Here is an 18,066-nt window from a genome sequence, read left to right on the forward strand (position 1 = left end):
AATTCGATTTTCTCAAAAGCTATGAGTGAGAATTTACCCACAAGCATGTCATTATTTTCAATTTAATGTTATCTATCGATTCCGGTCGGGCTTTGACTTGAAGTGAGTGGCCCATTGCGCACATTAAAAATTCGTACGACCGGACCGTACAAGATCCGCCACTTTGTTAGCCAAAGTGAAAAAATCAGATTGAGGAGGATTTTTTCTGGGTGGGGAACGTCCCTAGGTTCGATATTAGCTTTATGTTGGTCTTGGTGACTGGATATGGGTGGTTGAAAGGATGCTCCTGTTGGGCTAACTTTGTGTGAAGGTCCAGGAAGATAAGCCGATGGCTGTAAAGTGGGTTGTATCTGTACAGGATATGACTGTTGATAAGGTTGTTGAATTGTATGTAGTGTTTTAGAATCGTTTGGTAATAAATATGATGGACTATATGGAATAGATGCTGAATTTTGACCATGTAGTGTATATAGTTTCTGTGCTACTTCTACATGATCCCTCTTTCGTAATAGATCATTGGCGGATTCCAATTGACTTAACGTGGTTTGCAGCGCCTCAACTGTTTCAAATCTTTCGAGTATTACACTGAAAAAAAGGGCTTGGTCAGGAATACCAAATTTGTTTGGTCAGAGCATTTGGTCAGTTTTTTTGGTTAATTTAACCAAAATTTGGTCATTTTGACCAAACGTGTTTGGTCATGAACACTATATTTTTTGGTCAGAACATTTGGTTGATTAATTTGGTTATGCGAACCAAATTTTAACTGATTTGGTAATTATTTGGTTTTCCTGACCAAAATGTTTAGTTACAACGTCACATGTGTTTATTTGCATTCTGTGTAAACATTTCGATTACGAAAGTGTGGATCGCATTAGCGCTTTATACCGTAAAAATAAAAAGGAAAAGAAAACGTAGGGCAACAATCATAAGGGACATGTCTTGGAAGTAAAAGAACTGTGTGTAAATGAGGTTGGTTTGCACTATACAACTTTCTCAACGAGTAATTTTCACTTTTCAACGACGTAATGGATGCCTATGTTATAAATTTATTAAGAAGCTGGAATTTACCGCAGCTAATCGACATGTTTCAAGGTAAGTGTACTTTTTCGTATATAAGCTATTAATTTTGCTGTTAGTTCATATGTACTTATTCTATTGGCTGTAAATTTGGCGTATCAAATACACCTTTGGTAAACTTTACAATGCACGCCCCAGCTGCGCATCGATATGTAGAACCGCTTTCAAAGGGTGTAGAATAGAGTAGGGTAGGGTACATTAGAGTAAGGTAAGAGTAAGAACGGGTTAGCTTAAGGTTAGGGAATTTTTGATCCATTTTCATAGAATTAATAGAGAGGAATTTCTCGCTTCAAAGTGAGTACCGGTATACCACCCGGAGCGGGCATTATTAAGTTAAACCTAGGCCCTTACATATAGATAAGGGGGGCATTGACGACACTAGAGCAGGGTATAAAATTGCAGGGGCAAGAGTTGGGGTAATTTCTATTACCACTAGATACTTCCGGAAAGGGGTAAATAAAGTGACACTAACGCTGGTAGTTTGCAAAATAAATTGGTGCATTTATAGTTTACAGATGAACAAAATTCTAAAGTTTACGGAAGAAATATGGTGTATTATTTAGTTTCTCCTCCAGATCACTTGGTATTGAGTCTGACTTACTTGGTAGGGGTTACCATTCGTTATTTGTAAATATAAAGTAGTCATGAGTATAAGTACAGTGCGAACGTATAGCATAAAAAACTACGCATAAAACACTAACCAACTTGTGCTATATGGACACGGAAAACCATTTATGCTATCGAACAGAGTCAGAACAGAAGCGTAGCAGCGGGGCCCCGACAGTTAGAAACGATTTGCGTCCGTAGGGAGCAAACGCGTCAGCGACGGTGGGTATTCGCATAAACGAGGTAGTTAACAACAGCTTACTCTAAGTCACAGTACTGGGTCCTGAGCCGTCGATGGATTTGGGAGAGATACTAAATGTCATCCGAAATATAGCCTAAAGCATAATTTTGAAAGAACATTTCATGGAACCCAAATATAGAATCCTTACCTTTGAAATCGATATTTCTCGTGACATACGCTGATAAAAGCGTGCATTTAGGGGGGCGCGGTGGCTCAGTGGTAGAGCGTTCACCTCTGGTGCTTGGGGTCCCGGGTTCGATCCCTGCCCCCGCCAAGTGAACTTTGTGGTGGACAAACACCGTACTCGTGGGTTTTCTCGGGGTTCTCCCGTTTCCTCCCACTTTCTTCATTCCACCATTTCACTCATCTCTCATTATCAACGTCTCCTTTAGCCTAACCGGCATAATCGTGGGACGTAAAACTTAAAGATTTCATTTCAAAAGCGTGCATTTTTATTTTCGGTACACTACTCGAAATAATCGTTGAAAAAAATATAATTTTTACTAATTTACTTCTTAGTGACTCCTAAAAGACTTACGCTGGGCGACATGAAAATATCTCAATTAATCACAGGTAAGTATCGATGGCCCCACCAGAAGTAATTGTGAAAAAGTCACAGTTCTTTTACGATTTGCGTATAAATAAATCTTTCTGATTGTCATAAATATACAGTGCATAAAAGTAACCTGTGCTAGGGGGGCGCGGTGGCTCAGTGGTAGAGCGTTCACCTCTGGTGCTTAGGGTCCCGGGTTCGATCCCAGCCCCCGCCAAGTGAACTTTGTGGTGGACAAACACCGTGCTCGTGGGTTTTCTCGGGGTTCTCCCGTTTCCTCCCACTTTCTTCATTCCACCATTTCACTCATCTCTCATCATCACCGTCTCCTTTAGCCTCACCGGCATAACCGTGGGACGTAAAACTTAAAGATTTCATTTCATTTTTTCATTTAGGTGGGCACTAAAAAGCGCGAATGCTATCTAACAGTCAGGGCAAAGCAAATTTGGTGGGCCGAAGCGGCATCGCAGGGAGCGGGCACGTCAGTGATGGTGGGTATACGCGTAAGTAAAGATATGAAAAGAAGTGGGATATTGCAATGATACGAGTTTCAATAGCACTTGTCATACTTTGACACTAGTAACGCTCCACTTGTAAACGTAAAATTCAGCTTGTGTACACTATGTCATATTTCTTCTGTAAATTTTACAAAATTGTGCTTCCGTAACATGAACCACTATCCCCTCCCTATATATATTCGAGTGTATACTTCTTATTAGGTAACTTCTATTAGGTATTCGGAAAATATTACATTCTTCAAAGCATTCAGAGAATAGTGTATTATCTCCAAAAGATAATTCTGTGGTTTGGAGCAAAACGACCAATGTCAGAAATTGCAAAGAGGAGAGAGAGAGAGGAGACAGGCTATGATTTCTGCATAGAACCTTTCATTGTTTGTTAGAAGTACATAAGTCGTTGAAAACAATCGGTTAGCATTAGACTTATTGTTATCCATAGGTACTCGTTATGCACCAAATTACAAAATTATTTGCATGAGTTAAAAATGCTCTTAAATTCTTGTTGTTGCTTCTATACCATTGTAACTTTTACAGTATGAAGCTGAAGTATGAAGTTACCATGAACATTTTTCTCTTTAGCTTTGCCCAAATACACCCATTTCTGTAAAGCCCAAGAAAAAAAACTGGGGTGAGCAATTTCCTATACTCTTTGTGTGGCACATGATCGCGTAACATACCAAATTTCGCTTGGTAGTGTAATAAAACTTAAATGCTTTCACCATTGTATAATTCTTTTTTGATATTCAGTAAATATCTGGTTAATTATAAACTTTCAATCTACATTTCAGAACAGGAAATCGACGAAGCAGCATTTAATTAATTAACTGATGAACTAATTACTCAGTTAATTCCCAAAATAGGGATACGTGCAAAGTTCTTAGCAAAATTTAAGGAATTTGTAGAAGCAAACACAGTTGAAATTTATGATGTGCTAGATGACGGTTCTCTCTCATTTGCTTCACCATCAGTGTCAACGCCAGATGACTCAGTGTCAGTTCGATCTGAAACTACAGAAAGCAGTTGTTCCATGCCAGCACCAACTAAAAGAGGAACTGATACGATGCTGAAACGAGAAACAAATTTCTCTACAGAGTCTCGGAGTCCGAAGCTCTTCAAGCTGACAGATTTTGTAAGTGTTCTGTCTTAAGTCACTTGAATATCAATTGATACAGTGATACTTATGCTGCACATATGAACTGTGCAAATGTGATTCATTATCAGTCGAAATGTAAAAGATTTTTGCGTTCACTTTTCAATCTGGTGACAGCCTGCGTGTTATTTATTCCATCTTTGTTGGTGCAAGTAACTTTTCTCGGGATATCAATCACGTATTGTGCTCGTTGTCCAAAGTTTCGAGAACAGACGTTGTTCTCATCATCAGGGTCAGTATCATGAGAACAATGTCTGTTCTCGAGACTTTGCACAACAAACACATCACCTAGCTGATACCCCGAGAAAATTTATTTGCATCACGATACGAGGAAAGCATCAGATGCATTGAAAGAGTTTTTGTAACGTCCCACGGTTATGCCGTTTAGACTAAAGTAAACAGATGATTAATGAAAGTGAACGTTCGCAAATGTTTTTGTGCTCACACCGGGAATTGAATCCGGACCACATACATCAATGATACACCCGTTATCCACTAGAGTAGCTGGGAGGGCGAGGAGATTGGTATTCAGTTATATTTTTGGTTATTTCAATTTAAGCGAAATGACACCACAATATGCAGGATCTTTAAAATTGTAAAGGAACAGGAGGAAAAGGTGCAAACCTTAAAGGTACTACCTCAGTATTTATTAACTACAAGTGAAAATACCCGGATTTGATTTCGTATAAAATTTGATCTAGGTAAACAGCATCTCTGCTCTTAAGTTCCTAATCATAATTCGTTTGTATTTATTCCGTCTCCTTTAGCCTATGAAGCTAAATCAACTGTTGATATATGGTCGGGAAACATTTGACAAGTACTTTTGACGAAAAAGATTTGAATGAAAAGATCTTCTCGGGAGAACTCCGACAAATCCACACACACGGTGTCACTTAGCGCGATTTGGAATCAAACAAAGTATCTCACACGTCAGAGGTCAACCCTCTACCACTGAACCACCGAGGCCCCGATCATACTTTAAAAACTGCCAATGATTTACCTATTTTGTGCCAGGGTTTGCAAGAACCATGTTTTAAAAAATGGTTTAGTTTTTTTTCCCTGCTAATTGAACGTATGGAACACATTAATATAAGTCGATACTAACCTGAAAGTGTTCCTGTAAGATTAAAACGTGGTTCTTCAATGTTCATATGTATTTCTGGCAAAAATATCGTGTGCCTTTCATCAGGATGGCTCAAAATGTAAAGTGTATATGCGTTCAAGCTGAGTATTTCAATAGTATAAGGTAATAATGGGACTGTGTAGATATTCTTACTGTTTACAACATGAAACTACAGTCGAGAAATTTTTCACCTACTCTTCAGTTAAGCAACCAACTAATCTATTAAGGATTAAATAGTGCACTAAATTAATCGATACTTAGTTTCTATGTGTTTCTATTTACAAGACTGAACAAGTCCAAATTTTGTATGCTTAATCTTCAAATCCTTCATTACAAGAGTTACTTTGTTGATAAGAAATCATAAGTAGCATATATTACTAAATATTTTTGCGACTTTCTTCGTCGTAGATAGTCATTATACTTATATAGTACCACTATTACGTTATACCATTGAAGTACTAAGCTAGAACATGTAATTTACATCAGTTCTACATGTTTGAAGAATTAAACCATTCTGATGAAAGGCATTCGATATTTGTGCCGGAAATATAGATTACCATATGAAGGCAAATTTCAAGTTCAGCTTCACAGGAACAGTTCCAGGACATTTGTTTTTTTTTTTTTTTTTTTTTTTTTTGTAAATATATTTCTTTCTTTATTATATATTACATATGGATATAAATACTTGTACAGAAGACTTATGAAAATATAGAATCATTTTAACTGATATTTGAAAAAATATAGGAATTTATTTATTGAGTTTTTAATGTAATGCAGATCTGTTTGGTAAGTTTATTCTTCTCTTTCAGAATGTGGCATAGATATTGAAAACAGCTTAGCGTGGCTAAAGCATAGTGTCGAGCCCTGGCAGGAAGTACTTGATCACTGGAAGAAAACGTTGAAAGTTCGATGCAAGCAAGAGGGCAAAACTGTTCATGAAATAATTTCAACTTGGCTAGCATTGAAGCAGCCTTTGGGATATACATTGGTAAGATTCATTTAATTAACCTGCATTCTGTTTTACTACTAAGGACTGTGTTGTTACTGAATAGGCCATAATTTACAAGCATTGAATTATTCTTTGGGGCTGAGAACACTCATACAAAATCTTTTGCTCACGTCCAGAAGTTGATTTTTTCATAACGTACTTTTTAGAACAGAAGTTTTCTTTAAAATTGTGTCGCGTTTGACAAGAAAATAGTAAAAGCCTTCAGGATAGTCATACTGAATATTGAAATGACATATACTAGTGTAGGTATTTGTATGTGTGAGCTAATAGACCTTAGTTGTCATAAAACCATAATAAAAATATATATAAATGGTGGACATGAATTACTTCCTTGTCCTCTTATGTAATATCTGTTCATGAATGTTGAGATATCTTGAAGCAGGTCTGAACTGCCTGTAGGTTGGTGGTTATCGGTTCGATGCCCGGTAGGTGTATAATTTTATAAAAGTAATTCAGATTCAACTACAAACTATAGATTCCTTCCTGTTTAGCTCCGGTGATGAAAGAGGATAGAGGCAATCAATGAATCTGGAAAGTTTTTGCAGTTTCCTTTTCAAAAAGTGCACATTTTGCATTGTATTTAGATTGCATATTAAAAGAACTAAAACATGTCTAATAATCTTTTTTGCTGGTTCTTTATAACATATTCATCCACATGCATGTAACACAAAGTGGGAAAGGATTAAGTTCAGTTTATTAGCAACTCGATCTTCCTTTGAACAACTAGATGAAAAGCTCAATCGCAAGTCTGAAAACAAATACTCTAAACCTAAAATTATTGTTTCCATTTTTAAGACGCATATGATTACGTGGCCATACATTACGAACACGTGCACTGACTTTACCTTGCAATGGAAAGGAACGTATCATATTCAGTAAGATAACAATTGAGAACTGAGTTCTTACAACACGATGTCACTTGCTTATGAAAGCGAGATCTCAGAAGAACAATACTTACATGACTGATAAACAATCTTTCTTGTGATTGCGTACCAACCAAGCATATACGTACAGCAATAGAAACTTTGACGGTGATTTTTTTAAATGCATGAAGTACTTTTCGATTCAATAAGTCTTTTTCTTTTACTCAGTAGATAGCAAATAGTGGTTTTATTGTCTGATAAACGCTAACAATATTGTAGAATTTTCTTCACTTTGTCCTTTGACAAATTAATATGAAACCCTAGCAGCCTTATTTCAGAAAGTAGAACCTTGGCTTTACATTCGGAAGCTTCCGGGCTCAAATCCGGTCATCGTGACTGAAATTTCCGTGGATTTTTCCTCAGTCATTCCAGCAAATACCGGGATGGTACCTGTAATATTAAGTCCAGATCAATACTTTCCCCATCCTTGCCTAATCTATCCGAGTAAATAGACCTTTGTTTACATTAACCTATATAACCAAAAACCATTATAACACGACGAAAGCCCGTGATGCCACAACCTCAATATGGGTCTAACTGGCAATTATCGTCAATGTAACATCTTCTTGCACTACGTTTCTGGCTTTTGTGGTCTACTTATTTAAGCTACCAGTAAGTCAATTTCCTCAAGATGTTGGACAACACCAGAGGAAAGCAGGTTGAATTTGAACCCAAGTCCAAGTCCATAAAAGTACACGCTGTAACTAGTAGTTTGTATTGAAATTGTTACAGTTAAGAAATTTCATTTATGCACGTAAAGGAAGTTGTGATTCTTAAAAATTAATGAAATAATGTTATTAATGTAAATGTTTTAATACAATGGAATTCCATTTCCAGATTGATCAAGATTTCAAAGACTTATATCCTGATCATACATCCTTGTTCGTGAAATGGGATTCTGTCAGTAAAAAATTGGAAAAACTAATGAAGAAACGGCTACATGACGCTCCAGCAGTCGAACTTTTAAGTCTGTTAGACACAGAAAGTGTTACAGAAGGTAATATTATTTTTGTGTTCTTTAATTCTTCCTTTGTTTCTGTTTCATTAACTTGAAATTGTAATTACTTGTATGAATGAAGTAGATTTTTCTATCTGAATCCAGTTTTATTGCAACAAGTATGTTGTAATGATCATATTAATAATTATACATTGGTTGTAAGTAGTAGACACTATACGTACAATATATACTCAGTTGTTCAGCATTGATTCAAAGAGTAGATCTCATTTCTCCAGATAAGCCTCTATTCAAACCGGAAGTGGTATGAATCAGTCGTTTAGGGTTTCAACATTGATCGTTATAAATCAAACATGGTTATTGATAGTTAGAAACTGTTTCCCTGATTCGATTTAGCGTCTCAAGTAAAGTAAACACATTAACCGGTGTTTCTGTACAAAAACCGAAAATAGTAAAGCTATACTACTACTTCCGGTAAAATAGTGGCATCCATACAGCATCCGATTTTTTTTTTCTACTGAAACCGGGAGAAGTAAAAACTAGTAGTTATTGTAGTTTCAATTTTGATTCCTAATAATTATAACGGATAGCAGAAATCTGTTTTTCTTATAGACTCAGCGCACGAAGAACAGATTATCTCTCTCTCTCCCTGTATTGGAACCGAAAGTTATGTGTCTACTACTTGCGGTTTTGTTATTAAATTGGCATAGTTTTTAAGTCTACCATAGTTTCAACTGTAAAACAAAACTCACTCATATTGAGTTACTAATGATTAAAGATATAATTTTTATAACACTGCAAAATAGTTCACTACTAAAAACAAAATGACTTTCATTCATATAGTTCTTTCTTATCCATCACAAACATTGCAGATTTGTTTCAAACCATTAAGCATTAAAATTAATATAGAAAATAATGGAATTGATTCACAGAGCTGTAATGGGTGGGGCATTTGCCACTGCAAACTACTGTCAAACGTCCGGTAGGCATTTTAATCGAAATAGTATATAATTTTTAAGATTTTATATGGAAGATATAATAATGCAGGAGTCCGCGTATAAAAAACAATTTCGGTAAAAATATTTTTTATTTTATATTCTATTGTATAGTTTTCATTTTTATTTTTAGATACCAGATCCAGTGTACTACTTTTATTGCTTGGTACCCTGTGTAGGTCAACATCACATATAAAAACATCGAAGAAAATTTGGAAGCCAACTGTGAAAGAGTCTCAGGATAGTTTCTTCTGTCATGTTAATGTAAGTAAAGTATATTTTGTTCTATTGATTGATCATGGTCAGCCAGATCAGGTGTCAACTACGTATGTTTTGTTAAGAAAATAAAGTTACGTCTTTTTATGGATCTGGCATGGGCATGAATAATATGAGAATTAGATCTGTTAAATCAATATTTCGGTGGAGAGAGGCAATGAAAATCTTAAGAGGGGCAGAAGCGGGGTCGCACTTGCTATTAGCCAACTAGGCCCATGCCTGGAGTGCAAAATTTAAAAACTATTGAGATAAACTCTCACATTTCATTTCAAACTCTTTATAAACATCTGATTGGCATTATATTTCATACAGAAACATAACTTAGTTTATTGTTAATTTCAAATAACGTGAGGACGAGAGAGAAAGAAAGAAATGAAGTGAAATTTTTAAGTTTTACGTCCCGCGGTTATGCTGGTTAGGCTAAAGGAGACGGTGATGATGAGAAATGAATGAAGTGGTGGAATGAAAAAAGTGGGAGGAAAGGGGAGAACCTCAAGAAAACCCACGAGCACGATATTTATGCACCACAAAGTCTACACGGCGTGAGCTGGGATCAAACCAAGGACCCCAACCACCGGAAGTGAACGCTCTACCACTGAGACACCGCGCCCCCGAGAGAGAGAAGTAGATTATTATCCATTGCTGGCTATCCATAATTATCCAATTGTATCGGGCGTGGACGAAAGGTTCAGTTTTCTAGAATACGTAACACAGTTCGTAGTCCGACTGGGATTTTGGGGTATGCTTGGAGATCACACAGCAAAGGTTCAACAACTTGTTTATTAATAGAGTTGGTCTTCTTCCCCTATCTCCGATCATTAAGTTCGGAGGACTGTAGCGTAAACTAAAGTAATTTGTGCCTTTCAAAGTGGTATGAAAATGTTCTCGCCAATAATTCTCCCCCCCCCCCCCACACACACACACTCTTCAAAGACACACGTTGGAAAGAAAATTAAGGTTACGCCAAGAACCCTGTTTTCGGAGTGTGAAGCTGAGCTACGACGTTTCATTACATGTGAACAAATACGAACTCGATACATTTATTTAATAATAACCAAACAGTGGCCGCGGTGGCTCAGTGATAGACCGTTCATCTCTGGTGCATGAGGTCCCGGGTTCAAACCTTGCTCCAACCAAGTGAACTTTGTGGTGAACTAACACCGTGTGCGTGGGTTTCCTCGAGGTTCTCCAGTTTTCTCCCACTTTCTTCATTACACCATTTCATTCATTTCTCATCACAGTCTCCTTAAGCGTAGCCGGCATAACTGTGGGGCATAAAACTCAAAAATTTCATTTCATTTTAATAACCAAAATCACTTACTAAGCATAAATGTGATCTATTCTATATTCTCTGTTGGTAAATGCTAGTGAGGAAGTTCTTAAGTCTATTTGAGGACAAGTTGTCGAGTTTTCGTAATTTAGTAGCTTCTGTCCTTGTTTGAACGTATCGTTTTTGCAGTCAGATATAAATAGCTTTTGAAAACCTTTGCAGCTTTTAAAGCATTTAAGAGCTTTTAAAACTTTGCAGTATTAGTATTACTTACCAATTTTTTAGCTTCAAAATAACATATATTTATAGGCGCAAAATGCATATGTCATTGTAAATGTACAATAAATAATGCTTCAGACTATTGAGGAAGAAGAAGTGTCTTTGTTCTTATATGTAAGAAAACTTATTTAAGTATGTAACATGATCAGTTAACCTCTCTCTGATTCCAACAGGTAATGGGTGATGTTCAACCTTTCATGGAAACGAGAGACCTGCAACATTCGTTGAGTGTTCGTTGTTGGCAATTACGGAATAAGGAGCTGCTTTACATACAGCTACGTTAAATAACTTTCGTCTGCAATATAGATTTTTGTGTTTCCTCCGAAAATGAACTCTAAGTGATTTGGCCCCTTGAAATTCGCGAAAACAACCTTCATCAATACATCTAAAGACTCCATTGAAGGATATTCTGTGTTTGAGCTTTAAATGAAGGATAAGTGTTGCTACTAGCATAAAATTTGATTTGCAAATTGAACAAACAGGCATTGTTACAAACAATTCCATATAATTCATTCAATTACGTATAACGCATGGTACTGAAATAACATTTGTTTAGAGAAACGTGATTCAAGCAAGCATAAAATATCAGTAGTTGTATCTGTTTCGACCACTATTGTTTACAGATATTTCATATCAGTTAAAAAAAAAAAAAAAAAAACAAACAATCATATCCAACAATAGTGTATCGTCTGTTTATCGTGAGGAGTACTTATGTCATATACAACTTTTTGCAGAAGAAGCCAAAGATGTTCCCCTTCCTTAGGGAATTCTGCGTTAAACACAAAAAAGTTTTAAAACATATGTCCACACCCTTGAGCACGTTGTCTAGCTCAGTTAAGAATAGTTTATAATTTATTTGAAAGATCTTCAATGCTGTTTGCTGGGAGTAAATTTATAACTTTTCTCACAGTTTTTTACCTTTTTTGTTATAAAGATTTATATTTGGCCTAAAAATGTTATTTTATTTTCACTAACCAGTTGATACATGTTAATATCATTGTTTTATTTTGAATAGATTTATATTTGGCCTAAAATGTTACTTTATCTTCAGTAAACAGTTAGTTTCGTTATGTAATTTTGAAAAGATTTATATTTGGCCTAAAATGCTATTTTATTTTCAGTCAGCAGTTGATAAATGTTAATATCATTGTTTAATTTTGAATTTAATATTTTTGTTTAATTTTGAAGTCTGTATGGCTCAGTTGCTATACTCAGTTATAATAAAATTCTTGTGTAGAAAAGTATTGTAAGTACATGCTTTATATCCTAAATTCGTTCTATTTTTCTCCTAAAGTTGATTTATAACTTTGTTCATATATGTGTGTACATGTATTAGAACTTCATGAAAATGTACATGTATTCATGTACATGCATGCTATTCTAGGAATAAACCGACAAGCCTCGAATATGTGTTCAGGACCTTATTATAAGAAAACCAAGTTTATTTGCAACTTTGGTCGGAAGCGCCTAATTATGCAGATGACACCAATTTAAGATAATTTAAGACATACAAGAGTGAAGAAATGCGTCTGAGCCGTGACTCGAACCCGGGATCTTCGTCTTACCATGCAGATGTGCTACCCAGTCCGCTGTCGGTAACAACAATACATTCTTTCACTCTTTATAACGATGCTGTTCCACAAGGTGGAAGAATGTATGGCTGTTCTGGGAGCGGACTGAATGGTGCAGTGGTAGCGCATCTGCATGGTAAGCGGGAGGTTCCAGGTTGGAATTCCGGTTCAGTTATATGTTTTTCAGTCTTTGTATATCTTTGATTTCGTGCCTACAAAGGGTTTGGTGTGACAAAATTGGTTGTTTTCTCAATTTATCAATATATTAATGTAATTATTTAAATTGATCGTAGGATACTACATTGAATAAAACAATCGAGGAACTTTGCATACGGTTGAGTACCTCGATACGAGAGGGTTGTTTTAATTTGATCCGAAACGTTTGATTACGGAAAAGTAAGTATGTTCTACTTACCTTCAATTGGCCTCATTTCTGTAATTAGGCTTTTCCAACCGAAGTCGCAAATAAACTCTTTACTTATAGTGAGGTTCTGAACACGTGTGCGACGTTTCTCAGTTGTTTTATTCATTGTAGCCGCTCCTGCGAACAATTCTACTGATTATCTTAAATTGGCCCCAGTTACGTAAATATGTATTTCCGACCAAAGTCGTAGATAAACTTTTTTCTTGCATTAACATTTTAAATACGTATGCGAAGTTTTTCAGCAACTAGTTTCTCATTTATTTGAAAAATCTTCAATGCTGTTTACTGGGAGTAAAATTACAGCATAAGTTTTCTTTAAGTTCTTTACGTTTTTTCTTGAAGTTTTGAATTTGATCTAAAAATCTTACTTTCAGTACTTTAACAGATGTTAATATCATTGTTTAATTTTGAAACCTGTATGACTCAGTTGCTGTTTTTTTACTATTATTATTTACAATAAAATGATTTTGTAGAAAAATGTTGTGTGTAAATTCTTTATATATTAAATAGTTCTATTTTCCTCAAAAAATTGATTTGCAACTTTGTGTACATATACATAGAGTTTTAAATTTACATGTATTCGTATACATATTTCGTATGTTGCTTCAAAATGTATATGTAAATCTTATTTTTGAAGAAGTTCTTAGTAACTAGAAGCAATAACTTCTAACTTTATATGTGGGTTACCGCAAAAGTCATGGCAACTTTTTTTTTTTTCTTTCTTACGAAAATGGTCACGCATCAAAAACTTCTGAAATATCCAAATGGAAGGTTAGCATATACGTAAACGTTACATGTAAGGAATTGTGTAAACATACACATCTCCATCAGAATATAGCACGAGAAAAAAAAAGTAAAAATGATTGTTCGTATTATGGGAATATGTATTTATATCCAATCTATACGTAATATTTACATATGTATTAACTTTCCATTTGCATGTTTAAAAATTTCTTGCTTTGTTACCATTTTCGTTAGAAAAAATTTCCCATGAATTTTGTGATAACCCTCGTATTATTTTCAGTTTAGTACCTATAGCAACAGTCTTTGGTAATTGCTACCAAATGGTTTGGTTAAATTCACTAAATACGCGTTTAGTATTTGCAACCAAATTATTTGGTTCCAAGAACCAAATTTCGTTCATTTTAACCAAATTTTTGGTATTCCCAACCAAATTCTACTTGTTTGGTCATTATTTGGTCAAAATTACCAAATGCATATTTGGTACTGGTAACCAAATAATAGGTTCCTGCAACCAAACAAATCGTGACCAAACGATTTAGTGCTGGTGACCAAGCGTTTGGTTGGCGCTATATTGACCAAACGATTTAGTACCCAGGAACTATTTTTTGGTCAATTTGACCAAACTTTTTTTTCAGTGTATTTTATTAAGAAAATCTCTCTAAAGGCCTAATGATAAATGATGATTATTCTGCTCCTCCGACGCGTCCGGTAACAACTGCCTTATTGCCCTTAATTTACTTAAAAAGTATGAATGTATTGCTTCATCAAGTCCCTGCTGAATTTGAAATAGTTCTTGTTATGCTATTTGTTAATCTTTTAGATTTTCGTAGGTTAGTGTCCAGTATTGATTTTGACTTTTTAGTTGTAGAACTAAATCCAAAGCAGTATCCTGAAGGTATATAGGCAAGAATTTTTTTTTCGCTGGCGACCATGACTGCATAGTGCCCATGTGGTCGCAAAGCATAACAAATCTATCTGGGTCTTCATGTACGTAGCCAGAATATTTAGTAAGGTGGGGCATACTGAATGACATGTTTGATGAACCCTCCGTCATATTCCCAAAAGTTTCGTTGCTCTTGTTTCCAGTTCTATATGTCTGTCTACCAGACCTTGTCTCCGGCATAAAATCGCACTAGAAGAAGAAGAATAAAGGAAAATGGAAAATTAGAAAAAATGCTACTGACCTATTTGTTCTGTGCCAGATTTAAAGTTAGAATTCCATTAATAAAAAGAGCGTCCCGTACAAAACTTTCGCGCCTATCACCATGTAATGTCTTGTAGGTAGAGTCAATAACGGTCCGGGTGTTTTCCCCCTCACCAATTTTATTACGAAACACAAATACAAATAACTCTGAATTTACAAAGAATAATCTAATATCGTCTTCCCTTATGATCGAATAAGATGAAGGAGAAATGTACGCTTGCACGCTGCACCTTTAGCTCATTGCAGCCTCCAGAACATCTGTGGAGATTTTAGGTGAATACTTCCAGGAAGCCTCCTCAGCCCAATGCAGCTTCGCGTGGTTTAGGTGTGGTTAGGATTCCCTAGTCCAAGGCGACCTCGGGAGCTGGTGTGGGTTATTTGATCAGCGGTCAACTGATAGCTGTTTCCTTCTCGGGTTCTACTTTTATAGATTGTCTCCTGGTGGCTCGTTCCTCCTCGAGCTCCATTGTTTTGGTTTCGTGTCTTCCTGGTTGTAGTTTCTCGTCTGCTTGTGGTGTTTGTAAATGGTAGCACGTGTTGTGGTGACATGTGCTTGAGTTGAAGGTTGGAATCCTTACAGTATATATTATGTTTCATCTTTGAATAGTACTATAGTTTAACAAACATTAAAGTTAAACAATTGATTCTGAGCTATATTCCATTAGCCATACTGAATACTGTCGTGTTACTAGTGTCAGGACAAAAAGCTTCATAAGGTTATACGAGGGGATATCGTAAAGTTTTAATTATCACCAGAAAGCTATTAAGATATGATGATGAAATTTTGTCAGTGTTATGTTTGGTTCTTATGTGCGTGATATTAAGGAAAGTAGCTCCTAATGATTGTTATATTTTACAGCATGTGCCAAAAGTGATCAAAGTGCCAGATGGATAAGATTGAGGCTTGCTGTGTGATAAAGTTCCTGCATTTGAAGGGTAATAATGCCAGACAAATTCATGAAGAGATGAAGGCTGTGTATGGCGATGATTACCCATCTTATGACACAATCATAAAGAGGAAAAGGAAATTCAAAACTGGTCATATGTCTCTCACACACGACCCAAGACCTGAAAGACCATCCCTGACCGACGATGCTGCCACTGTGAAAAAAGTGGAGTGTTTAATCCTTGAAGACAGACGTGTAACCATCCAAACGATTGTGAATGTGATTGGTCTCAGTTATGGTAGTGTGTGGAAACTTTCATATGGAAGTGTTGTTGAAACATCTTTTGACAACACAGATGACGTCTTTCATGAGGAGGAAGAGTGGTTTAAAGCACAATGTCCAGACTTCTACGTGTGGTCACTTTTGGCACATCTTGTAATAAATAAAAAATCATTAGGAGCTAATTTCGTTAACATCGTGGACATAAGATCCAAACATAACGCTGACAAAATTTCATCATCATATCTTAATAACTTCCTTGTGATAATTAAAACTTTATGACACCCTCTAGTACTTGATATTTAATTTCATGTTAATATGTGGTGTAGAGTTAATCGAACAGTATCAATTTTTAGGTTTGCAAAATAAAATTTTTTGTTTCTACACTTTCTCGAAAGCTACGTATGAGGATTTACACTTACTCATTTCATTTTATTCAGCTCAAAGAGATCTAATAATTTTTATAGGCAATAACTGCTGGAAAAGTTTCTGTAAATCACTATTAAGATGATGCTATTTCGTTGTAAGTGTTCTGCTGTTATACATTTCGGGAGAATAAAAATTTCTATATTTAAAATTATCTTTGATTGTTTGTTTAAGTCTTTCGTTTATTTTTCAGAGCAGTTTGAAGAAGTAGTTTTGTATGAGATGATAATATCATGGCAGATTTTTAACGTGGCAACCATGTTACAAAAATATAATGAAAGGAATGTCCATATTTTCCCCTCACTTTTCCTTGGAGTTTTCACTTAGTCATTTTACGTATTTAGTTTGATTAATCTCTGAGTTAAGGGCCTTCGCTATGTTCATTATCTCTTTGTTTAAAAAAAAATTAAAAAATAAAAAGCAAGTAGCAGTGTCACATTTACATCAAATGAAGGAGTTTGGTTTGTATGACGTAATATGTTCCCAGTTAATACTGAAACCGGAAATAGAGGTAGAGTTTTACCACTCCCTGTTTTAGTAGAAAGATTAGAGTGGAGATCTAATATATTCTTGGAAAGCTTAATTGTTTACAAAAAGCCACTTCTTATTTTTTATGGTTTTTGTTCTGTGTAGATCATTATTGAGCCTGGAAGTTGTAGTGCACTTCTATCACTTCCAACTTTATAGAAAATTGAAAATAGAGATGAAATGTATCATTGGGACGCTTAATTGATTGCAGAAAAACAGTCTCTTGCTGTCTATTACCATTTTTACTCTATAGTGATCAAGGTTAAACTGAAATTGGTTGATTTCTGTCATTTTGGGCAAATGGATCATTTCTATCAAGGAGCTCGATTCTTACTTTTCACCCTCTACATTCGGATAAAATTGATGTTTATCCATTAAGTAGTTTTCGAGACATTTGTCTACAAGACAGACGGACACACGGACAGATGGGCTAAATATATAAAAAGAGTTTTCGTTGATAAGCCAAACTTCGTACTAACGAAAAGAAAGTAGGGTTGTAGCGAAGACTATAGAAATTGCCAATTTTTTACAGGTGTGAAACATGATTAGTAACGATAACGAAACCAAAAAGATTTTTTGGTTCCGGTCCTGGGGGGAACCTAAATACGTACATTAGACTTATCGATTTTGTTCACAAAACTGAAAACCAAATTTTAACATCATAATTTGCAAACATCGTTCGCTGAAGATTGTTACAATCTGGAAACGATGTTAAGCAACTATGATAGGATAACTCAACTGAATTATCTACAACAATTTTGCTACAAAATCTATTTCTTTGTAATTTCGCTCATACTCCAATACCCACTTAGATTCAAGGACCAGAACCAATTTTCTCAGAAAAGTGATTTCGGCACAGAGTCCGAAAGCATTTTTTAAAATCATAAAATCGCATTTGGTTCCGCACCCAGAATCATTTCTCAGGAAAATAGATTCCGTTCCGGAATCCAAACCCAGTAGAACTCGTTTATATCTATCAGTTCGATACCCTTAACAACTCTGTTTAAAATTAATATTTAATTTAACTT

At 35.5% G+C, this 18,066-nt stretch overlaps 2 protein-coding genes and 1 long non-coding RNA gene across 3 annotated transcripts in view; 2 read left to right on the forward strand and 1 right to left on the reverse strand.

The window, feature by feature from the left end:
- Positions 1-18,066, forward strand: part of LOC145693213 (uncharacterized) — a 580,380-nt gene that overhangs the window by 443,416 nt on the left and 118,898 nt on the right. The gene's annotated exons all lie outside the window — the stretch shown is intronic.
- Positions 1-18,066, reverse strand: part of LOC145693214 (uncharacterized) — a 342,015-nt gene that overhangs the window by 127,803 nt on the left and 196,146 nt on the right. The gene's annotated exons all lie outside the window — the stretch shown is intronic.
- LOC145693212 (uncharacterized) lies at positions 595-13,433 on the forward strand. The gene is made up of 5 exons (XM_081768998.1): positions 595-1,092; positions 6,078-6,256; positions 8,038-8,197; positions 9,284-9,414; positions 11,149-13,433. The coding sequence occupies exons 1-5, from the start codon at positions 1,026-1,028 to the stop codon at positions 11,257-11,259; spliced, it is 648 nt and encodes a 215-aa protein (XP_081625124.1). The 5' UTR covers positions 595-1,025; the 3' UTR covers positions 11,260-13,433.

Source organism: Thermobia domestica, chromosome 8 (assembly GCF_964235325.1).
Source record: "Thermobia domestica chromosome 8, izTheDome1.hap1.1, whole genome shotgun sequence".
Taxonomy (NCBI): domain Eukaryota; kingdom Metazoa; phylum Arthropoda; class Insecta; order Zygentoma; family Lepismatidae; genus Thermobia; species Thermobia domestica.